Here is a 27,500-nt window from a genome sequence, read left to right as displayed (position 1 = left end):
GCGGCACCACGTGGGCCTCTGCGACCGCAGCCACGTGGCGGCCGGGCAGTGGCAGCTGTGACGTCATCAGCCGCCGCTCGGACGCGGAGGACTGCGGGATTTTGCTTTTCGGTATCCATTCGACGAACGATTGGCCTTTGAACGCATCACGGAATAACGCTTCACTTTGGGACGCGTCGTCCTGTGCGCATGCGCAGAACGTCACGCATGAAACAGCCACAGGGATGAAGAAGCGTTGCTTCTTAATTATACATTTTGTACATTTTTTTGTATTATGGTACTTTTTTTGTTTTGTTTTAGCAAACATAACCAGCCCCTCCCCCTCCTGTTGTTTAATGATCTTATTTATTATCTTCAAAGGTACGTTGAATGAAGTGCAATTAAGACTTAATTGGCTCATGTTGTTGTTGGACACTTGACAAATGTTGCACAATGAAATTGAATGTATCTTATTGATTAAATTGTTTGGCTGTTATCAACTTTTGCTTTATTCAGATAAACATCAACAGGAAACTCGTTATTAAAAGGTATACAAAAAAAACAAAACTTAATTAATGTGCAAGAAAATTAAATAAAATATAAAAATACCAGTTTATATTTAATACAATCAAATGTACTCATACATTATTTAATATGCAGTAAAATCCCTTTAAAGTTGACATCCTGCGGCTTTCGGTTGATTTAAAAATGAATATTTTTGCGATATTTTAGTAAATTATGATTTTATTTGAATAAGGAGATGCTAAAATGCAGTACTAATATTATTAAATACTTTAAAATAAATACAAAAATATAGGGTAATGATTTTAACATATTCAAATATATTTAAAACATTAATTTTATTTTAGAAATGCTGAAATAATATGAAAAAACTACATAAGGATATGATTTTACCATATACAAATATTTTAGTTATACTAAACATCAATTAAGGTACACAATTAATATTTTTGGACATTTTTCTATTTTATACGGTAAAAAAAATGCCGCAGGCCGAAAAAACATGACAAAATATGTTTAATGATTTAAATACATTTTTTAATATATTTTAATATAGGTATAAAATGAATATTTTTGCATATTTATTTATGTTTGTCTTAAGGGGTAGAAGTCAAACAATGATTCTGCCTCAAAAACATCAAATTGCTTTAAATAATATATAAAATTTTAATTATTAAAATGCTGTACTGATGTTATTAAATACTTTAAAAAATACATACAAAAATAAAGGGTAATGATTTTAACATATTCAAATATGTTTAAAACATTCATTTTATTTTAGAAATGCTGAAATAATATGAAAAAACTACATAAGGTTATGATTTTACCATATACAAATATTTTAGTTATACTAAACATCAATTAAGGTACACAATTCATATTTTTGCACATTTTTCTATTTTATTTTAAGGGTAAAAAAATGCTGCAGGCCAAAAAATCATGACAAAATATGTTTAATGATTTAAATACATTTTTTAAATATTTTGATATAGGTATACAATGAATATTTTTGCATATTTATTTATGTTTGTCTTAAGGGGTAGAAGACAAACAATGATTCTGCCTCAAAAACATCAAATTGCTTTTAATAATATATAGGATTGTAATTATTAAAATGCTGTACTGATATTATTAAATACTTTAAAATAAAGATAAAAATATAGGGTAATGATTTTAACATATTCAAATATGTTTAAAACATTAATTTTATTTTAGAAATGCTGAACTAATATAACAAACTTTGAATAATACATAAGGTTATGCTTTTACCATATACAAATATTTTATTTATACTAAACATCAATTAAGGTCCACATTTAATATTTTTGGACATTTTTCTATTTTATTTTAAGGGTAAAAAAATGCTGCAGGGAGAAAAAACATATTAAATTGCTTTAATATGAAAAATAGAAAAACTTACTTTGTATTAAATGTATAGGATTATCATTGACAAAAATATGTTTAATGATTTAAATACATTTTTAAAATATTTTGATATAGGTATACAATTAATATTTTTTGCTTATTTATTTATGTTTGTCTTAAGGGGTAGAAGACAAACAATGATTCTGCCTAAAAAACATCAAATTGCTTTAAATAATATAAAGGATTTTAATTATTAAAATGCTCTACTGATATTATTAAATACTTTGAAATAAATACAAAAATAAAGGGTTATGATTTTAACATATTCAAATATGTTTAAAACATTAATTTTATTTTAGAAATGCTGAAATAATATGAAACAACTACATAAGGTTATGATTTTACCATATACAAATATTTTAGTTATACTAAACATCAATTAAGGTACACAATTCATATTTTTGGACATTTTTCTATTTTATTTTAAGGGTAAAAAAATGCTGCAGGCCGAAAAAACATATTAAATTGCTTTAATATGAAAAATAGAAAAACTTACTTTGTATTAAATGTATAGGATTATCATTGACAAAAATATGTTTAATGATTAATATATTACATTTTAAAAATATTTTAATATAGGTATACAATGAATATTTTAGCATATTTCTTTATGTTTGTCTTAAGGGGTAGAAGACAAACAATGATTCTGCCTCAAAAACATAAAATTGCTTTTAATAATATATAAGATTTTAATTATTAAAATGCTGTACTAATAATATTAAATACCTTAAAATAAATAGAAAAATATAGGGTAATGATTTTAACATATTCAAATTTGTTTAAAACATGAATTCTATTTTAGAAATGCTGAAATAATATGAAAAATCTTTGAAAAATACATAAGCTTATGATTTTACCATATACAAATATTTTATTTATACTAAACATCAATTAAGGTAAACAATTAATATTTTTGGACATTTTTCTATTTTATTTTAAGGGTAAAAAAAATGCTGTAGGCCGAAAAAAACATATTAAATTGCTTTAATATGAAAAATAGAAAAACTTACTTTGTATTAAATGTATAGGGGAATCATTGACAAAAATATGTTTAATGATTTAAATACATTTTTTAAATATTTTGATATAGGTATACAATGAATATTTTTGCATATTTATTTCTGTTTGTCTTAAGGGGTAGAAGACAAACAATGATTCTGGCTCAAAAAAATCAAATTGCTTTTAATAATATATAAGATTTTAATTATTAAAATGCTGTACTAATATTATTAAATACTTTGAAATAAATACAAAAATAAAGGATATTTTAAGGATAAAAAAATGCTGCAGGCCGAAAAAACATATTAAATTGCTTTAATATGAAAAATAGAAAAACTTACTTTGTATTAAATGTATAGGATTATCATTGACAAAAATATGTTTAATGATTTAAATACATTTTTTAAATATTTTAATATAGGTATACAATGAATATTTTTGCATATTTATTTATGTTTGTCTTAAGGGGTAGAAGACAAACAATGATTCTGCCTCAAAAACATCAAATTGCTTTTAATAATATATAAGATTTTAATTATTAAAATGCTGTACTAATATTATCAAATACTTTCAAATAAATACAAAAATAAAGGATAATGTTTTTAACATATTCAAATATGTTTAAAACATTAATTTTATTTTAGAAATGCTGAAATAATATGAAAAAACTTTGAAAAATACATAAGGTTATGATTTTACCATGTACAAATATTTTATTTATACTAAACATCAATTAAGGTACACAATTAATATTTTTGGACATTTTTCTATTTTATTTTAAGGGTAAAAAAAATGCTGCAGGCCGAAAAAACATATTAAATTGCTTTAATATGAAAAATAGATATACTTACGTTGTATAAAATGTATAGGATAATCATTGACAAAAATATGTTTAATGATTTAAATAATTTTTTTAAATATTTTAATATAGGTATACAATGAATATTTTTGCATATTTCTTTATGTTTGTCTTAAGGGGTAGAAGACAAACAATGATTCTGCCTCAAAAACATCAAATTGCTTTTAATAATATATAGGATTTTAATTATTAAAATGCTGTACTAATATTATTAAATACTTTAAAATAAAGACAAATATATAGGGTAATGATTTTAACATATTCAAATTTGTTTAAAACATTAATTTTATTTTAGAAATGCTGAAAAAATATGAAAAAACTTTGAAAAATACATAAGGTTATGATTTTACCATATACAAATATTTTAGTTATACTAAACATCAATTAAGGTCCACAATTAATATTTTTGGACATTTTTCTATCTTATTTTAAGGGTAAAAAAATGCTGCAGGCCGAAAAAACATATTAAATTGCTTAAATATGAAAAATAGAAAATTGTATAAAATGTATAGGATTATCATTGACAAAATATGTTTAATGATTTAAATACATTTTTTAAATATTTTGATATAGGTATACAATGAATATTTTTTGCATATTTATTTATGTTTGTCTTAAGGGGTAGAAGACAACAATGATTCTGCCTCAAAAACATCAAATTGCTTTTAATAATATATAGGATTTTAATTATTAAAATGCTGTACTGATATTATTAAATACTTTAAAAAATAAATACAAAAATAAAGGGTAATGATTTTAACATATTCAAATATGTTTAAAACATTCATTTTATTTTAGAAATACTGAAATAATATGAAAAAACTACATACGGTTATGATTTTACCATATACAAATATTTTAGTTATACTAAACATAAATTAAGGTACACAATTGATATTTTTTCTATTTTATTTTATGGGTAAAAAATGCTGCATGCCGAAAAAACATATTAAATTGCATTAATATGAAGAATAGGTATACTTACTTTGTATACAATGTATAGGATTATCATTGACAAAATATGTTTAATGATTTAAATACATTTTTTAAATATTTTGATATAGGTATACAATGAATATTTTTTGCATATTTATTTATGTTTGTCTTAAGGGGTAGAAGACAACAATGATTCTGCCTCAAAAACATCAAATTGCTTTTAATAATATATAGGATTTTAATTATTAAAATGCTGTACTGATATTATTAAATACTTTAAAAAATAAATACAAAAATAAAGGGTAATGATTTTAACATGTTCAAATATGTTTAAAACATTCATTTTATTTTAGAAATACTGAAATAATATGAAAAAACTACATAAGGTTATGATTTTACCATATACAAATATTTTAGTTATACTAAACATCAATTAAGGTACACAATTGATATTTTTTCTATTTTATTTTATGGGTAAAAAAATGCTGCATGCCGAAAAAACATATTAAATTGCATTAATATGAAAAATAGGTATACTTACTTTGTATACAATGTATAGGATTATCATTGACAAAATATGTTTAATGATTTAAATACATTTTTTAAATATTTTGATATAGGTATACAATGAATATTTTTTGCATATTTATTTATGTTTGTCTTAAGGGGTAGAAGACAAACAATGATTCTGCCTCAAAAACATCAAATTGCTTTTAATAATATATAGGATTTTAATTATTAAAATCCTGTACTGATATTATTAAATACTTTAAAAAATAAATACAAAAATAAAGGGTAATGATTTTAACATATTCAAATATGTTTAAAACATTCATTTTATTTTAGAAATACTGAAATAATATGAAAAAACTACATAAGGTTATGATTTTACCATATACAAATATTTTAGTTATACTAAACATCAATTAAGGTACACAATTGATATTTTTTCTATTTTATTTTATGGGTAAAAAAATGCTGCATGCCGAAAAAACATATTAAATTGCATTAATATGAAAAATAGGTATACTTACTTTGTATACAATGTATAGGATTATCATTGACAAAATATGTTTAATGATTTAAATACATTTTTTAAATATTTTGATATAGGTATACAATTAATATTTTTTGCATATTTATTTATGTTTGTCTTAAGGGGTAGAAGACAAACAATGATTCTGCCTAAAAACATCAAATTGCTTTTAATAATATATAGGATTTTAATTATTAAAATGCTGTACTAATATTATTAAATACTTTAAAATAAATACAAAAATATAGGGTAATGATTTTAACATATTCAAATATGTTTAAAACATTAATTTTATTTTAGAAATGCTGAAATAATATGAAAAAACTTAGGTTATGAATTTACCATATACAAATATTTTAACTATACTAAACATCAATTAGGTACACAATTAATATTTTTGGACATTTTTCTATTTTATTTTAAGGGTAAAAAAATGCTGCAGGCCGAAAAAACATATTACATTGCTTTAATATGAAAAATAGATATATTTACTTTGTATAAAATGTATAGGTTTATCATTGACAAAATATGTTTAATGATTTAAATAATGTTTTAAAATATTTTAATATAGGTATGCAATGAATATTTTTGCATATTTATTTATGTTTGTCTTAAGGGGTAGAAGACAAACAATGATTCTGCCTCAAAAACATCAAATTGCTTTAAATAATATAAAGGATTTTAATTATTAAAATGCTGTACTAATATTATTAAATACTTTGAAATAAATACAAAAATAAAGGGTAAGGATTTTAACATATTCAAATATGTTTAAAACATTAATTTTATTTTAGAAATGCTGAAATAATATGAAAAAAACTTAGAAAAATACATAAGATTAAGATTTTACCATATACAAATATTTTATTTATACTAAACATCAATTAAGGTACACACTTAATATTTTTGGACATTTTTCTATTTAATTTTAAGGGTAAAAAAATGCTGCAGGCCGAAAAAAACATATTAAATTGCTTTAATATGAAAATAGATATACTTACTTTGTATAAAATGTATAGGATTATCATTGACAAAAATGTGTTTAATGATTTAAATACATTTTTTAAAATATTTTAATATAGGTATACAATGAATATTTTTGCATATTTATTTATGTTTGTCTTAAGGGGTAGAAGACAAACAATGATTCTGCCTCAATAACATCAAATTGCTTTTAATAATATATAGGATTTTAATTATTAACATATGTTTTCAACAAATATAACAATATAGTTATGCAATTAATATTTGTCAACGTTTTTCTATTTTATTATAAGAGTTAAAAGATCCTGAAAAAGCATATTAAATTGCTTTAATATGAAAAATATTACTTTGTATAAAGTGTAGGATTATCAATGACAAAATATGTTTAATGATTTAAACACATTTTTTAATAATATATAGGATTTTAATTATTAAAATATATTTACAACAAATATATCGATATAGGTATGCAATTATTTTTTGTGCACGTTTTTCTATTTTATTTTAAGAGTTAAAAGATCCTGAAAAAGCATATTAAATTGCTTTAATATGAAAAATATTACTTTGTATAAAGTGTAGGATTATCTTTGACAAAATATGTTTAAAATAATTTTTTAAAGATTTAATATAGATATACAATGAATATTTTTGCACATTTATTTATGTTAAAAATGATTTTGCCTAAAACCATCAACTTGCTTTTAATTATATGTAAGATTTAATTATTAAAATATATTTACAACAAGGATATCAATATAGGTATACAATTATTATTTTTCCACATTTTTCTATTTTATTTTAAGAGTTAAAAGATCCCGAAAAAGCATATTAAATTGCTTTAATATGAAAAATATTACTTTGTATAAAGTGTAGGATTATCTTTGACAAAATATGTTTAATGATTTAAACACATTTTTTAATAATATATAGGATCTTAATTATTAAAATATATTTACAACAAGGATATCAATATAGGTATGCAATTATTATTTGTCCACGTTTTTCTATTTTATTTTAAGAGTTAAAAGATCCTGAAAAAGCATATTAAATTGCTTTAATATGAAAAATATTACTTTGTATAAAGTGTAGGATTATCTTTGACAAAATATGTTTAAAATAATTTTTTAAAGATTTAATATAAGTACACAATTAATATTTTTGCACATTTATTTATGTTAAAAAATTATTCTGCCTAAAACCATCAACTTGATTTTAATTATATGTAAGATTTAATTATTAAAATATATTTACAACAAGGATATCAATATAGGTATACAATTATTATTTTTTCACATTTTTCTATTTTATTTTAAGAGTTAAAAGATCCTGAAAACGCATATTAAATTGCTTTAATATGAAAAATATTACTTTGTATAAAGTGTAGGATTATCTTTGACAAAATATGTTTAATGATTTAAACACATTTTTTAATAATATATAGGATCTTAATTATTAAAATATATTTACAACAAGGATATCAATATAGGTATGCAATTATTATTTGTCCACGTTTTTCTATTTTATTTTAAGAGTTAAAAGATCCTGAAAAAGCATATTAAATTGCTTTAATATGAAAAATATTACTTTGTATAAAGTGTAGGATTATCTTTGACAAAATATGTTTAAAATAATTTTTTAAAGATTTAATATAAGTACACAATTAATATTTTTGCACATTTATTTATGTTAAAAAATTATTCTGCCTAAAACCATCAACTTGATTTTAATTATATGTAAGATTTAATTATTAAAATATATTTACAACAAGGATATCAATATAGGTATACAATTATTATTTTTTCACATTTTTCTATTTTATTTTAAGAGTTAAAAGATCCTGAAAACGCATATTAAATTGCTTTAATATGAAAAATATTACTTTGTATAAAGTGTAGGATTATCTTTGACAAAATATGTTTAATGATTTAAACACATTTTTAATAATATATAGGATTTTAATTATTAAGGTATATTTACAACAAAGATATCAATATAGGTATGCAATTATTATTCGTCCACGTTTTTCTATTTTATTTTAAGAATTAAAAGATCCTGAAAAAGTTTTTTTTAAAGATTTAATATAGGTATACAACGAATATTTTTGCACATTTATTTATTTAAAAAAATATTCTACCTAAAACCATCAACTTGCTCTTAATTATAAATACGATTTAATTATTAAAATATATTTACAACTAGGATATTAATATAGGTATACAATTATTATTTTTCCACATTTTTCTATTTTATTTTAAGAGTTAAAAGATCCTGAAAAAGCATATTAAATTGCTTTAATATAAAATGTATTACTTTGTATAAAGTGTAGGATTATCATTGACAAAATATGTTTAATGATTTAAACACATTTTTTAAAGATTTAATATAGGTATACAATGAATATGTTTGCACATTTATTTATGTTAAACAATGATTCTGCCTAAAACCATCAACTTGCTTTTAATTATATGTAAGATTTAATTATTAAAATATATTTACAACAATGATATCAATATAGGTATACAATTATTATTTTTCCACATTTTTCTATTTTATTTTAAGAGTCAAAAGATCCTGAAAAAGCATATCAAATTGCTTTAATATGAAAAATATTACTTTGTATAAAGTGTAGGATTATCGTTGACAAAATATGTTTAATGATTTAAACACATTTTTTAATGATTTAATATAGATATACAATGAATATTTTTGCACATTTATTTATGTTAAAACATTATTCTGCCTAAAACCATCAACTTGCTTTTAATTATATGTAAGATTTAATTATTAAAATATATTTACAACAAGGATATCAATATAGGTATACAATTATTATTTTTCCACATTTTTCTATTTTATTTTAAGAGTTAAAAGATCCTGAAAAAGTGAAATTGCTTTAATAGGAAAAATAGATATAGTGACTTAAAAAAAATAAAATAATAGAGCATGTTTAATGATTAAATTTTTTTTTTTAAATGTAATAAAGGTGTTTGTTTTAAGGAGTATATAACATAAATTGATTCTGCCAAATAATATATTAATTTAATTTTAGTAATACTTAATATATTCAAATCAAAGATATCAATAACCATAATACTGTTGCTTCCAATAAGATGCATTCAGGGGGTGTGCCAAAATAGTAAATTAGAGCGCCACTGTTTTACATGCAGAGGCAAGAGGAGGTCTCTGAGGTCGGATGCAAAAATACTACAGAGGAGGTCATAAATAATGTGACAAGACACGTCGGAGCGTGCAGCTCAAACAGGAAGTGGAGAAGGCCTCACCTGCCGGGCTCACCTGAGGGGGGAGGTGAGACGGCCGCCGTGTGCCACAGTGTCAACATGGTGGCCGCGCGGGGCCTGATTTGACTTGGTAAGTGTTCCTACCCGCACGAAGTGGTCACGGACCGTTGCTCCGGCTCTGTGCGCCCGCCAGGTGGGGGCGGGTGTGGGTCGGGGTCAGGAAGGTGTTTCTTTAGGAGCCAAGGTGTGGTGTCCATTTTTTACCCCTCAAAAAACATGTCGCGAAAAAGCCCCGAAATGTCGCTCGGCGCTCGTTTTTATCGATAATGACTTTGGCGCGCACGATGGAAATATTACGCCGGGAGCAGGAGAGGAAAAAGGTGTGAAGGATAAATCAAACGGAGGGAGAAGAAGATTCTAGAACGCGCGTGATTTACAAGCGGCGAGGTACGCGGGGTATTTGGGGGCTGTCACGGGCAAAAGGAATACACCACACTAACGTCACTAGGACCACATTCGTCAACTCGCCACAAATTAGGGGACGATTACCCTATTTTTCGGACTATAAGGCGCACCTAAAACCCTTTCATTTTCTCAAAACTCGACAGTGCGCCTTATAGTCTAATGTACGGAATCATTCTGGTTGTGCTTACCGACCTCAAAGCTATTTTATTTGATACATGGTGAAATGATAAGTGTGACCGGTAGATGGCAGTTGCACATAAGAGATACGTGTAGACCGCAATATGATGTTATCGACGCTGCTGACAAAAAACTCGATAAAAGTATCAAATAAAGCATATTGTCACTCCCAAAGAAGTACTTTTCTTTTTCATTAGTTTAGTTTTTCGTAAAAACATAATGGTTTTAAAACAGAAAAATACATTATATCAGAAAATACGCAACCTTTTTAACGAAACTCAGCAAAAAGATCGGATTACATTTTTTTCAATACAATGTTTTTCTTCCGATCTTTTAGTTATTGTTGACATTATACAATAACAATTTGATACGAGTAAACAGTGAAGCATATAGTCACTCCCAAAGAAAAACGAATGCTTTTCTTTCTTTTTACTCATTTAATTTTTCGTAAAAATCCATCGTAATTTTTCAAAAACTAGAAAATACACACATCCACACCAACTACCATGTTTTTTCCCGACCTCAGAAAAAAGATTGGATTTTTTTTTTTTTCAATACAATATTTTCTTCCGATCTTTTAGTTATTGTTGACACTGTACAATAACAATTTGAGTGTACAGTGAATCATATCGAAAAACTAATGCTCCTTTTTTTTTTCGTAAAAAAAAACATATATTTTAAAAAAACTCGAAAATACACACATCCACACCAACTACCATGTTTTTTCCCGACCTCAGTGAAAAGATTGGTTTCATTTTTACAATATACGCTTTCTTCCGATCTTTTAGTTATCGTCGACGCTGCTGACAAAAAACTCGATAAAAGTATCAAATAAAGCATATTGTCACTCCCAAAGAAGTACTTTTCTTTTTCATTAGTTTTGTTTTTCGTAAAAACACAATGGTTTTAAAACAGAAAAATACATTATATTGGAAAATACACAACCTTTTTAACGAAACTCAGCAAAAAGATCGGATTACATTTTTTGCAATACAATGTTTTTCTTCCGATCTTTTAGTTATTTTTGACACTATACAATAACAATTTGATACGAGTAAACAGTGAAGCATATAGTCACTCCCAAAGAAAAACAAATACTTTTCTTTCTTTTTACTCATTTAGTTTTTCGTAAAAATCTGTTGTATTTTTTCAAAAACTAGAAAATACACACATCCACACCAACTACCATGTTTTTTCCCAACTACAGAAAAAAGATCGGATATTTTTTTTTTCAATACAATATTTTCTTCCGATCTTTTAGTTATTGTTGACACTGTACAATAACGATTTGAGTGTACAGTGAATCATATCGAAAAACTAATGCTCTTTTTTTTTTTCGTAAAAAAAACATATTTTTAAAACACTCGAAAATACACACATCCACACCAACTACCATGTTTTTTCCCGACCTCAGTGAAAAGATTGGTTTCACTTTTACAATATACGCTTTCTTCCGATCTTTTAGTTATTGTTGACGCTGCTGACGAAAAACTCGATAAAAGTATCAAATAAAGCATATTGTCACTCCCAAAGAAGTACTTTTATTTTTCATTTGTTTAGTTTTTCGTAAAAACATAATGGTTTTAAAACAGAAAAATACATAATATTTGAAAATACACAACCTTTTTAACGAAACTCAGCAAAAAGATCGGATTACATTTTTTTCAATACAATGTTTTTCTTCCGATCTTTCAGTTATTGTTGACACTATACAATAACAACTTGATACGAGTAAACAGTGAAGCATATAGTCACTCCCAAAGAAAAACGAATGATTTTCTTTCTTTTTACTCATTTAGTTTTTCGTAAAAATCCGTCGTATTTTTAAAAAAAGTAGAAAATACACACATCCACACCAACTACCATGTTTTTTCCCGACCTCAGTGAAAAGATTGGTTTCATTTTTACAATACGCTTTCTTCCGATCTTTTAGTTATCGTCGACGCTGCTGACAAAAAACTCGATAAAAGTATCAAATAAAGCATATTGTCACTCCCAAAGAAGTACTTTTCTTTTTCATTAGTTTTGTTTTTCGTAAAAACACAATGGTTTTAAAAGAGAAAAATACATACTATTAGAAAATACACAACCTTTTTAACGAAACTCAGCAAAAAGATCGGATTACATTTTTTTAATACGTTTTCTTCCAATCTTTTAGTTATTGTTGACGCTATACAATAACAATTTGAGTGTACAGTGAAGCATATCGAAAAACTAATGCTTTTCTTTCTTTTTACTCATTTTGTTTTTCGTAAAAACCCGTCGTATTTTTTCAAAACCTAGAAAATACACACATTCACACCAACTACCATGTTTTTTCCCGACCTCAGTGAAAAGATTGGTTTCATTTTTACAATACGCTTTCTTCCGATCTTTTAGTTATCGTCGACGCTGCTGACAAAAAACTCGATAAAAGTATCAAATAAAGCATATTGTCACTCCCAAAGAAGTACTTTTCTTTTTCATTAGTTTTGTTTTTCGTAAAAACACAATGGTTTTAAAACAAAAAAAATACATATTAGAAAATACACAAAGTTCTTAACGAAACTCAGCAAAAAGATCGGATTACATTTTTTTCAATACAATGTTTTCTTCCGATCTTTTAGTTATCGTTGAAAAAATCAATTTGATAAAATTATATAGTGAAGCATATTGTCACTCCCAAAGAAAAATTAATACATTTTTTTTTTACTCGTTCTCTTTTTGGTAAAAACCTGGAAAATCCACACCGACTACGATGTTTTTTCCAAACCTAAGCGAAAAGATCGGTTGCATTTTTCAACACGTTTTCTTCCGATCTTTTAGTTATCGCTGACGCTGCTAACAAAACAGTAGATAAAAGTATAAAATAAAGCATGTTGTCACTCCCGAAGGAGTACTTTTTCATTTGTTTAGTTTTTCGTAAAAACCTAATGGTTTTAAAACAAAAAAAAATTAAAAAATTAGAAAATACACAACCTTCTTAACGAAACTCAGCAAAAAGATCGGATTACATTTTTTTCAATACAATGTTTTCTTCCGATCTTTTAGTTATCGTTGGAAAAATACATTGGATAAAAGTATAAAGTGAAGCATATTGTCACTCCCAAAGAAAAACTAATTAATTTATTTTTTTTACTCATTTTATTTTTCGTAAAAACCTGGAAAATCCACAAATCCACACCGACTACTATATTTTTTCCAAACCTAAGCGAAAAGATTGGTTTTCTTTTTTTAACACGTTTTCTTCCGATCTTTTAGTTATCGCTGACGCTGCTAACAAAAGAGTAGATGAAATAAAATAAAATAAAGCATGTTGTCACTCCCGAAGGAGTACTTTTTCATTTGTATAGTTTTTCGTAAAAACATAATGGTTTTAAAACAAAAAAAATACATAATATTAGAAAATACACAACCTTTTTAACGAAACTCAGCAAAAAGATCGGATTAAATATTTTTCAATGCAATGTTTTCTTCCGATCTTTTAGTTATCATTGAAAAACTACATTTGATAAAAGTATAAAGTGAAGCATATTGTCACTCCCAAAGAAAAACTAATTAATTAATTTTTTTTACTCGTTTTATTTCTGGTAAAAACCTGGAAAATCTTCAAATCCACACCGACTACGATGTTTTTTCCAAACCTAAGCGAAAATATCGGTTGCATTTTTCAACACGTTTTCTTCCAATCTTTTAGTTATCGCTGACGTTGCTAACAAAAGAGTAGATAAAAGTATAAAATAAAGCATGTTGTCACTCCCGAAGGAGTACTTTTCCATGTGTTTAGTTTTTCATAAAAACATAATGGTTTTAAAACAAAGAAAATACATAATATTAGAAAATACACAACCTTCTTAACGAAACTCAGCAAAAAGATCGGATTCCATTTTTTTCAATACAGCGTTTTCTTCCGATTTTTAGTTATCGTTGGAAAAATACATTTGATAAAAGTATAAAGTGAAGCATATTGTCACTCCCAAAGAAAAACTAATTAATTTATTTTTTTTACTCGTTTTCTTTTTGGTAAAAACCTGGAAAATCCACAAATCCACACCAACTACTATATTTTTTCCAAACCTAAGCGAAAAGATTGGTTTTCTTTTTTTAACACGTTTTCTTCCGATCTTTTAGTTATCGCTGACGCTGCTAACAAAAGAGTAGATAAAAGTATAAAATAAAGCATGTTGTCAAGTCCCGAAGGAGTACTTTTTCATTTGTTTAGTTTTTCGTAAAAACATAATGGTTTTAAAAGAAAAAAAATACATAATATTAGAAAATACACAACCTTTTTAACGAAACTCAGCAAAAAGATCGGATTACATTTTTTTCAATACATCGTTTTCTTCCAGTCTTTTAGTTATCGTTGGAAAAATACATTTGATAAAATTATAAAGTGAATCATATTGTCACTCCCAAAGAAAAACTAATTTTTTTTTTTTTTTACTCATTTTATTTTTGGTAAGAACCTGGAAAATCCACAAATCCACACCGACGACTATATTTTTTCCAAACTAAGCGAAAAGATTGGTTTTCTTTTTTTAACACGTTTTCTTCCGATCTTTTAGTTATCGCTGACGCTGCTAACAAAAGAGTAGATAAAAGTATAAAATAAAGCATGTTGTCAAGTCCCGAAGGAGTACTTTTTCATTTGTTTAGTTTTTCATAAAAACATAATGGTTTTAAAACAAAAAAAATACATAATATTAGAAAATACACAACCTTCTTAATGGAACTCAGCAAAAAGATCGGATTACATTTTTTTCAATACAGCGTTTTCTTCCGATCTTTTAGTTATCGTTGGAAAAATACATTTGATAAAATTATAAAGTGAAGCGTATTGTCACTCCCAAATAAAAAGTAATTAATTTATTTTTTTTACTCTTTTTCTTTTTGGTAAAAACCTGGAAAATCCACAAATCCACACCGACTACTATATTTTTTCCAAACCTAAGCGAAAAGATCGGTTTTCTTTTTTTAACACGTTTTCTTCCGATCTTTTCGTTATTGCTGACGTTGTTAACAAAAGAGTAGATAAAAGTATAAAATAAAGCATGTTGTCACTCCCGAAGGAGTACTTTTTCATTTGTTTAGTTTTTTCGTAAAAACATAATGGGTTTTAAAACAAAAAAAATACATAATATAAGAAAATACACAACCTTCTTAACGAAACTCAGCAAAAAGATCGGATTATATTTTTTTTCAATACAGCGTTTTCTTCCGATCTTTTAGTTATCGTTGGAAAAATACATTTGATAAAATTATAAAGTGAAGCATATTGTCACTCCCAAAGAAAAAATAATTTATTTATTTTTTTTACTCGTTTTCTTTTTGGTAAAAACCTGGAAAATCCACAAATCCACACCAACTACTAAATTTTTTCCAAACCTAAGCGAAAAGATCGGTTTTCTTTTTTTAACACGTTTTCTTCCGATCTTTTAGTTATCGCTGACGCTGCTAACAAAAGAGTAGATAAAAGTATAAAATAAAGCATGTTGTCACTCCCAAAGTGGTACTTTTTCATTTGTTTAGTTTTTCGTAAAAACATAATGGTTTTAAAACCAAAAAAATACATAATATTAGAAAATACACAGCCTTCTTAACAAAACTCAGCAAAAAGATCGGATTACATTTTTTTCAATACAGCGTTTTCTTCCGATCTTTTAGTTATCGTTGGAAAAATACATTTGATAAAATTATAAAGTGAAGCATATTGTCATTCCCAAAGAAAAACTAATTACATTTTTTTTTTTACTCGTTTTCTTTTTGGTAAAAACCTGGAAAATCCACAAATCCACACTGACTACGATATTTTTCCCGACCTCAGAAAAAAGATTGGAGAAATGTTTTTTTCAATACAATATTTTCTTCCGATCTTTTAGTTATTGTTGACACTATACAATAACAATTTGAGTATACAGTGAAGCATATCGAAAAACTAATGCTTTTCTTTTTTTAACTCATTTAGTTGTTCGTAAAAAACCGTTAACGTCGACGCTGATGACAAAAAACTCGATAAAAGTAACAAATAAAGAATATTGTCACTCCCAAAGAAGTACTTTTCTCTTTCATTAGTTTTGTTTTTCGTAAAAACATAATGGTTTTAAAACAAAAAAATATATAATATTAGAAAATACACAACCTTCTTAACAAAACTCAGCAAAAAGATCGGATTACATTTTTTTCAATGCAATGTTTTCTTCCGATCTTTTAGTTATCGTTGGAAAAATACAATTGATAAAATTACAAAGTGAAGCATATTGTCACTCCCAAAGGAAAACTAATTATTTATTTTTTTTTACTCGTTTTATTTCTGGTAAAAACCTGGAAAATCCACAAATCCACACTGACTACGATATTTTTTCCCGACCTCAGAAAAAAGATTGGAGAAATGTTTTTTTCAATACAATATTTTCTTCCGATCTTTTAGTTATTGTTGACACTATACAATAACAATTTGAGTATACAGTGAAGCACATCGAAAAACAAATGCTTTTCTTTTTTTAACTCATTTAGTTTTTCGTAAAAACCCGTTATTGTCCACGCTGATGACAAAAAACTCGATAAAAGTATCGTAACTTTTCTCACTGTCATTTTTGTTGTTGACATTCTTAAACTTCCTTCTGTGCGACAAACGACAACAATCCACCAAACTTCACCAAACCATGCCCCGCCCACCAAGACTGAAAAGGGGAGGAGCCTGACAAAAAAACAAACAGGGTAAAAGTGCTGCAGTGGAAGTGTGTGCAAACATGCATCGGGACCAAAGCCGTGTGAAGAAAACACCCAGACACTGATCAAAAGTAGCATTTTTCAAAATCTTTTATTAAGTCATGCTTCAGAAAAAATTCATACAAATTGAGAAAACCTGTGCGTGTGTGTGTGAGTGTATATGTATATATATTTTTATATATATACATATATATATACTGTATTTATGTAATCACATATATATGAATATTTACGTTCGGTCAGGAAAAAAACACAAAGGCTACGTCATCCCGACAAGCCTGTTTGGCAGGTTTCCCCGCTCTTCAGGGGATTTTATTGAAGTGTCCCTTCACACTTAAATGAAATCCCCCGAAGAGCAGGGAAACCTGCGAAACAGGCTTGCAGGGATGAAATGGCCTCCATGTTTTTTTCCTGACCTAACGTATATTCCACTCTACCCCGGTATTGGGCAACGTATAACGGATAAACCACAGAAACTTCGACTATATATATATATATATATATATATATATATATATATATATATATATATATATATATATATATATATATATATATATATATATATATACATACATACATAATATATATGTATATATACAATATAAATATAGTATATGTTTACAGTATATATACTATACATACATAATATATACAGTATATATATGTTTATATATGTATATACATACATACATATATATACAATATATATATATATATATGTATATATATATACACATACATGATGTGTCAATCATGTATGATTGACAGTGCAAATATAGCGATGCGTACAGTATGCATACATTACATCTTATGGCTGTTAAGATCTCTGCACTTCCTGAGAACTTGACATAAAGCTGTTTAAAGTATTTGAAAAAAAACAAAACTATTGAAAATACTGCAATGCTGGTATTAAAAATACAATATTTGGTATTAAAAGCAATCTGTAGGTCCAAACTGCAACATTACTAGTTTCTATTTGGATGAATACTCACTAAGATACTTCATAAAGACTTCTGGCTACTACAGCTATTAGGGTAGCTTTTTGTTGTTGTTGTTGTTGTCGTTGGTTGGCGTGGTTACCAGTTCCTCTGCAGCCACCCAGACACGTACTCGTAGACCAGCAGCATCACAGCGCCACCTGGGGGGCGGACATTGTTTAAATGTGAAAAACAAACAAACAAACAAACAGGATGTAAAGAAACACCAACAAAAAGATTGAAGGGTCTCACCTGGTCCAAGTCTCATGATCTTTGGCACCAAACCCTTGTAGAGTGCCAAGTACCTGCACATAGAAATACACAACATAAAACATAGAGTGCCAAGTACCTGCACATAGAAATACACAACATAATATATACATATATATATATATATATACTGTATACAAGACTTGTACTTGAGTACTTTGAAGTAAACGCAGCAGCATTAGACTGTTACATCCACAGTGTGTTAGACTGTTACATCCACAGTGTGTTAGACTGTTACATCCACAGCGCATTATACTGTTACATCCACAGCGCATTAGACTGTTACATCCACAGCGCATTATACTGTTAAATCCACAGTGCATTAGACTGTTACATCCACAGCGCATTAGACTGTTACATCCACAGCGTATTAGACTGTTACATCCACAGTGTGTTAGACTGTTACATCCACAGTGCATTAGACTGTTAAATTCAAAGCGCATTAGAATGTTACATCCATAGTGCATTAGAATGTTACATCCATAGTGCATTAGAATGTTACATCCATAGTGCATTAGAATGTTACATCCATAGTGCATTAGACTGTTACATCCATAGTGCATTAGACTGTTACATCCACAGTGCATTAGACTGTTAAATTCAAAGCGCAATAGAATGTTACATCCATAGTGCATTATAATGTTACATCCATAGTGCATTAGAATGTTACATCCATAGTGCATTAGACTGTTACATCCATAGTGCATTAGACTGTTAAATTCAAAGCGCATTAGACTGTTACATCCACAGTGCATTAGACTGTTACATCCACAGTGTGTTAGACTGTTACATCCACAGCGCATTAGACTGTTACATCCACAGCACATTAGAATGTTACATCCATAGTGCATTAGACTGTCAAATTCAAAGTGCATTAGACTGTTAAATCATCAGTGGGTTAGACTGTTACATCCACAGTCCATTAGACTATTACATCCACAGTGCATTAGACTGTTACATCCACAGTGCATTAGACTGTTACATCCACAGTGCATTTGACTGTTACATCCACAGTGCATTAGACTGTTACATCCACAATGCATTAGACTGTTAAATCCTCAGTGGGTTAGACTGTTACATCCACAGTATATTAGATTGTTACAGCCACAGTACTTTAGACTGTTACATCTACAGCACATTAGACTGTTACATCCACAGTATATTAGACTGTTACATCTACAGCACATTAGACTGTTACATCTACAGCACATTAAACTGTTACAGCCACAGTATATTAGACTGTTACAGCCACAGTACCTTAGACTGTTACATCTACAGCAAATTAGACTGTTACATCCACAGTATATTAGACTGTTACATCTACAGCACATTAGACTGTTACAGCCACAGTATATTAGACTGTTACATCCACAGTATATTAGACTGTTACATCCACAGTGCATTTGACTGTTACATCCACAGTGCATTAGACTGTTACATCTACAGCGCATTAGACTGTTACATCCACAGTGCATTTGACTGTTACATCCACAGTGCATTAGACTGTTACATCTACAGCGAATTAGACTGTTACATCCACAGTGCATTAGACTGTTACATCCACAGTGCATTTGACTGTTACATCCACAGTGCATTAGACTGTTACATCTACAGCGCATTAGACTGTTACATCCACAGTGCATTACACTGTTACATCCACAGTGCATTAGACTGTTACATCCACAGCGCATTAGACTATTACATCCGCAGCGCATTATACTGTTACATCCACAGCGCATTAGACTGTTACATCCACAGCGCATTAGACTGTTACATCCGCAGCGCATTATACTGTTACATCCACATCGCATTAGACTGTTACATCCGCAGCGCATTAGACTGTTACATCCGCAGCGCATTAGACTGTTAGATCCACAGCGCATTAGACTGTTACATCCACAGCACATTAGACTGTTACATCCGCAGCGCGTTAGACTGTTACATCCGCAGGGCATTAGACTGTTACATCCGCAGCAAATTAGACTGTTACATCCGCAGTGCATTAGACTGTTACATCCACAGCGCATTAGACTGTTACATCCGCAGTGCATTAGACTGTTACATCTACAGCGCATTACACTGTTACATCGGCAGCACATTATACTATTACATCCACAGTGCATTACACTGTTACATCCACAGTGTGTTAGACTGTTACATCCACAGTGTGTTAGACTGTTACATCCACAGCGCATTAGACTGTTACATCCACAGCACATTAGAATGTTACATCCATAGTGCATTAGACTGTTAAATCCTCAGTGGGTTAGACTGTTACATCCACAGTGCATTAGACTATTACATCCACAGTGCATTAGACTGTTACATCCACAGTGCATTAGACTGTTACATCCACAGTGCATTTGACTGTTACATCCACAGTATATTAGACTGTTACATCCACAGTGCATTTGACTGTTACATCCACAGTGCATTAGACTGTTAAATCCTCAGTGGGTTAGACTGTTACATCCACAGTATATTAGACTGTTACATCCACAGTATATTAGACTGTTACAGCCACAGTACCTTAGACTGTTACATCTACAGCACATTAGACTGTTACATCTACAGCACATTAGACTGTTACATCCACAGTATATTAGACTGTTACATCTACAGCACATTAGACTGTTACATCCACAGTATATTAGACTGTTACATCTACAGCACATTAGACTGTTACATCTACAGCACATTAGACTGTTACATCCACAGTATATTAGACTGTTACATCTACAGCACATTAGACTGTTACATCCACAGCACATTAGACTGTTACATCCACAGTATATTAGACTGTTACAGCCACAGTACCTTAGACTGTTACATCTACAGCGAATTAGACTGTTACATCCACAGTGCATTTGACTGTTACATCTACAGCGCATTAGACTGTTACATCCACAGTGCATTACACTGTTACATCCACAGTGCATTAGACTGTTACATCCACAGCGCATTAGACTATTACATCCGCAGCGCATTATACTGTTACATCCACAGCGCATTAGACTGTTACATCCACAGCGCATTAGACTGTTACATCCGCAGCGCATTATACTGTTACATCCACATCGCATTAGACTGTTACATCCGCAGCGCATTAGACTGTTACATCCGCAGCGCATTATACTGTTACATCCACATCGCATTAGACTGTTACATCCGCAGCGCATTAGACTGTTAGATCCACAGCGCATTAGACTGTTACATCCACAGCACATTAGACTGTTACATCCGCAGAGCGTTAGACTGTTACATCCGCAGCGCATTAGACTGTTACATCCGCAGTGCATTAGACTGTTACATCCACAGCGCATTAGACTGTTACATCCGCAGTGCATTAGACTGTTACATCTACAGCGCATTACACTGTTACATCGACAGCACATTATACTATTACATCCACAGTGCATTAGACTGTTACATCCACAATGTGTTAGACTGTTACATCCACAGTGTGTTAGACTGTTACATCCACAGCGCATTAGACTGTTACATCCACAGCCCATTAGAATGTTACATCCATAGTGCATTAGACTGTTAAATTCAAAGCGCATTAGACTGTTACATCCACAGTGCATTAGACTGTTAAATCCTCAGTGGGTTAGACTGTTACATCCACAGTGCATTAGACTATTACATCCACAGTGCATTAGACTGTTACATCCACAGTGCATTAGACTGTTACATCCACAGTGCATTTGACTGTTACATCCACAGTGCATTAGACTGTTACATCCACAATGCATTAGACTGTTAAATCCTCAGTGGGTTAGACTGTTACATCCACAGTATATTGGACTGTTACATCCACAGTATATTAGACTGTTACAGCCACAGTACCTTAGACTGTTACATCTACAGCACATTAGACTGTTACATCTACAGCACATTAGACTGTTACATCCACAGTATATTAGACTGTTACATCTACAGCACATTAGACTGTTACATCCACAGTATATTAGACTGTTACATCTACAGCACATTAGACTGTTACATCCACAGTATATTAGACTGTTACAGCCACAGTACCTTAGACTGTTACATCTACAGCGAATTAGACTGTTACATCCACAGTGCATTTGACTGTTACATCTACAGCGCATTAGACTGTTACATCCACAGTGCATTACACTGTTACATCCACAGTGCATTAGACTGTTACATCCACAGCGCATTAGACTATTACATCCGCAGCGCATTATACTGTTACATCCACAGCGCATTAGACTGTTACATCCACAGCGCATTAGACTGTTACATCCGCAGCGCATTAGACTGTTACATCCGCAGCGCATTAGACTGTTAGATCCACAGCGCATTAGACTGTTACATCCACAGCACATTAGACTGTTACATCCGCAGCGCGTTAGACTGTTACATCCGCAGCGCATTAGACTGTTACATCCGCAGCAAATTAGACTGTTACATCCGCAGTGCATTAGACTGTTACATCCACAGCGCATTAGACTGTTACATCCGCAGTGCATTAGACTGTTACATCTACAGCGCATTACACTGTTACATCGGCAGCACATTATACTATTACATCCACAGTGCATTACACTGTTACATCCACAGTGTGTTAGACTGTTACATCCACAGTGTGTTAGACTGTTACATCCACAGCGCATTAGACTGTTACATCCACAGCACATTAGAATGTTACATCCATAGTGCATTAGACTGTTAAATCCTCAGTGGGTTAGACTGTTACATCCACAGTGCATTAGACTATTACATCCACAGTGCATTAGACTGTTACATCCACAGTGCATTAGACTGTTACATCCACAGTGCATTTGACTGTTACATCCACAGTGCATTAGACTGTTACATCCACAGTGCATTTGACTGTTACATCCACAGTGCATTAGACTGTTACATCCACAATGCATTAGACTGTTAAATCCTCAGTGGGTTAGACTGTTACATCCACAGTATATTAGACTGTTACATCCACAGTATATTAGACTGTTACAGCCACAGTACCTTAGACTGTTACATCTACAGCACATTAGACTGTTACATCTACAGCACATTAGACTGTTACATCCACAGTATATTAGACTGTTACATCTACAGCACATTAGACTGTTACATCCACAGTATATTAGACTGTTACATCTACAGCACATTAGACTGTTACATCTACAGCACATTAGACTGTTACATCCACAGTATATTAGACTGTTACATCTACAGCACATTAGACTGTTACATCCACAGCACATTAGACTGTTACATCCACAGTATATTAGACTGTTACAGCCACAGTACCTTAGACTGTTACATCTACAGCGAATTAGACTGTTACATCCACAGTGCATTTGACTGTTACATCTACAGCGCATTAGACTGTTACATCCACAGTGCATTACACTGTTACATCCACAGTGCATTAGACTGTTACATCCACAGCGCATTAGACTATTACATCCGCAGCGCATTATACTGTTACATCCACAGCGCATTAGACTGTTACATCCACAGCGCATTAGACTGTTACATCCGCAGCGCATTATACTGTTACATCCACATCGCATTAGACTGTTACATCCGCAGCGCATTAGACTGTTACATCCGCAGCGCATTATACTGTTACATCCACATCGCATTAGACTGTTACATCCGCAGCGCATTAGACTGTTAGATCCACAGCGCATTAGACTGTTACATCCACAGCACATTAGACTGTTACATCCGCAGAGCGTTAGACTGTTACATCCGCAGCGCATTAGACTGTTACATCTGCAGTGCATTAGACTGTTACATCCACAGCGCATTAGACTGTTACATCCGCAGTGCATTAGACTGTTACATCTACAGCGCATTACACTGTTACATCGACAGCACATTATACTATTACATCCACAGTGCATTAGACTGTTACATCCACAGTGTGTTAGACTGTTACATCCACAGTGTGTTAGACTGTTACATCCACAGCGCATTAGACTGTTACATCCACAGCCCATTAGAATGTTACATCCATAGTGCATTAGACTGTTAAATTCAAAGCGCATTAGACTGTTACATCCACAGTGCATTAGACTGTTAAAACATCAGTGGGTTAGACTGTTACATCCACAGTGCATTAGACTATTACATCCACAGTGCATTAGACTGTTACATCCACAGTGCATTAGACTGTTACATCCACAGTGCATTTGACTGTTACATCCACAGTGCATTAGACTGTTACATCCACAGTGCATTTCACTGTTACATCCACAGTGCATTAGACTGTTACATCCACAATGCATTAGACTGTTAAATCCTCAGTGGGTTAGACTGTTACATCCACAGTATATTAGACTGTTACATCCACAGTATATTAGACTGTTACAGCCACAGTACCTTAGACTGTTACATCTACAGCGAATTAGACTGTTACATCCACAGTGCATTAGACTGTTACATCCGCAGTGCATTAGACTGTTACATCCACAGCGCATTAGACTGTTACATCCGCAGTGCATTAGACTGTTACATCTACAGCGCATTACACTGTTACATCGGCAGCACATTATACTATTACATCCACAGTGCATTAGACTGTTACATCCACAGTGTGTTAGACTGTTACATCCACAGTGTGTTAGACTGTTACATCCACAGCGCATTAGACTGTTACATCCACAGCACATTAGAATGTTACATCCATAGTGCATTAGACTGTTAAATCCTCAGTGGGTTAGACTGTTACATCCACAGTGCATTAGACTAATACATCCACAGTGCATTAGACTGTTACATCCACAGTGCATTAGACTGTTACATCCACAGTGCATTTGACTGTTACATCCACAGTGCATTAGACTGTTACATCCACAGTGCATTTGACTGTTACATCCACAGTGCATTAGACTGTTACATCCACAATGCATTAGACTGTTAAATCCTCAGTGGGTTAGACTGTTACATCCACAGTATATTAGACTGTTACATCCACAGTATATTAGACTGTTACAGCCACAGTACCTTAGACTGTTACATCTACAGCACATTAAACTGTTACATCTACAGCACATTAGACTGTTACATCCACAGTATATTAGACTGTTACATCTACAGCACATTAGACTGTTACATCCACAGTATATTAGACTGTTACATCTACAGCACATTAGACTGTTACATCCACAGTATATTAGAGTGTTACATCTACAGCACATTAGACTGTTACAGCCACAGTACCTTAGACTGTTACATCTACAGCGAATTAGACTGTTACATCCACAGTGCATTTGACTGTTACATCCACAGTATATTAGACTGTTACAGCCACAGTACCTTAGACTGTTACATCTACAGCGAATTAGACTGTTACATCCACAGTGCATTTGACTGTTACATAGTATATGTACAAGGTGTAGTGTTTACAAGTGTAGTATATGTACAAGGTGTAGTGTTTACAAGTGTAGTATATGTATAAAGTGTAGTGTTCACAAGTGTAGTATATGTATAAAGTGTAGTGTTCACAAGTGTAGTATATGTATAAAGTGTAGTGTTCACAAGTGTAGTATATGTACAATGTAGTGTTTACAAGTGTAGTATATGTATAAAGTGTAGTGTTCACAAGTGTAGTATATGTACAATGTAGTGTTTACAAGTGTAGTATATGTATAAAGTGCAGTGTTTACAAGTGAAGTGTATGTACAAGGTGTAGTGTTTACATGTGTAGTATATGTATAAAGTGAAGTGTTTACAAGTGTAGTATATGTACAATGTAGTGTTTACAAGTGTTGTATATGTATAAAGCGTAGTGTTTACAAATGTAGTATATGCACAATGTAGTGTTTACAAGTGTAGTATATGTATAAAGTGTAGTGTTTACAAGTGTAGTATATGTACAATGTAGTGTTTACAAGTGTAGTATATGTATAAAGTGCAGTGTTTACAAGTGAAGTGTATGTACAAGGTGTAGTGTTTACATGTGTAGTATATGTATAAAGTGAAGTGTTTACAAGTGTAGTATATGTACAATGTAGTGTTTACAAGTGTTGTATATGTATAAAGTGTAGTGTTTACAAATGTAGTATATGCACAATGTAGTGTTTACAAGTGTAGTATATGTATAAAGTGTAGTGTTTACAAGTGTAGTATATGTACAATGTAGTGTTTACAAGTGTTGTATATGTATAAAGTGTAGTGTTTACAAGTGTAGTATATTTACAACACAGTGTTTATACAATAAGTATATGTATAAGATGTATAAGTAGAATACATGTAGTATTTATGAGTAGAGTGTATGGTAAAAGTGTAGATGTGTGTGTAGTATTTATTATGGTAAAGGTGTAGATGTGTGTGTAGTATTTATTATGGTAAAGGTGTAGATGTGTGTAGTATTTATTATGGTAAAGGTGTAGATGTGTGTGTAGTATTTATTATGGTAAAGGTGTAGATGTGTGTGTAGTATTTATTATGGTAAAGGTGTATATGTGTGTGTAGTATTTATTATGGTAAAGGTGTATATGTGTGTGTAGTATTTATTATGGTAAAGATGTATATGTGTGTGTAGTATTTTTTATGGTAAAGGTGTAGATGTGTGTGTAGTATTTATTATGGTAAAGGTGTAGATGTGTGTGTAGTATTTATTATGGTAAAGGTGTAGATGTGTGTGCAGTATTTATTATGGTAAAGGTGTAGATGTGTGTGTAGTATTTATTATGGTAAAGGTGTAGGTGTGTGAGTAGTATTTATTATGGTAAAGGTGTAGGTGTGTGAGTAGTATTTATTATGGTAAAGGTGTAGATGTGTGTGTAGTATTTATTATGGTAAAGGTGTAGATGTGTGTGTAGTATTTATTATGGTAAAGGTGTAGATGTGTGTGTAGTATTTATTATGGTAAAGGTGTAGGTGTGTGAGTAGTATTTATTATGGTAAAGGTGTAGGTGTGTGAGTAGTAT

The 27,500-nt window shown here is 30.1% G+C and overlaps 2 protein-coding genes across 2 annotated transcripts in view; one reads left to right on the top strand and one right to left on the bottom strand.

The window, feature by feature from the left end:
- LOC133645236 (paired box protein Pax-9-like) overlaps positions 1–467 on the top strand; it is a 12,155-nt gene extending 11,688 nt beyond the window's left edge. The window contains exon 3 of the mRNA XM_062040137.1: positions 1–467. This exon is cut by the window's left edge and continues 121 nt beyond it. Coding sequence (XP_061896121.1) covers positions 1–61 — 61 coding nt within the window. The 3' untranslated portion in view covers positions 62–467.
- Positions 468–17,987: 17,520 nt separating this feature from the next.
- LOC133647169 (mitochondrial 2-oxodicarboxylate carrier-like) overlaps positions 17,988–27,500 on the bottom strand; it is a 49,115-nt gene continuing 39,602 nt past the window's right edge. Inside the window, exons 7-8 of the mRNA XM_062043312.1 lie at positions 18,562–18,614; positions 17,988–18,470 (exon numbers count right to left, since the gene is read on the bottom strand). Coding sequence (XP_061899296.1) covers positions 18,409–18,470; positions 18,562–18,614 — 115 coding nt within the window. The 3' untranslated portion in view covers positions 17,988–18,408. The remainder of the gene's footprint in view (positions 18,471–18,561; positions 18,615–27,500) is intronic.

This window comes from Entelurus aequoreus, linkage group LG03 (genome assembly GCF_033978785.1).
Source record: "Entelurus aequoreus isolate RoL-2023_Sb linkage group LG03, RoL_Eaeq_v1.1, whole genome shotgun sequence".
Lineage (NCBI taxonomy): Eukaryota > Metazoa > Chordata > Actinopteri > Syngnathiformes > Syngnathidae > Entelurus > Entelurus aequoreus.
Note: the sequence above shows the minus strand (reverse complement) of the source record. Positions and strands in the feature narration are given on the sequence as shown.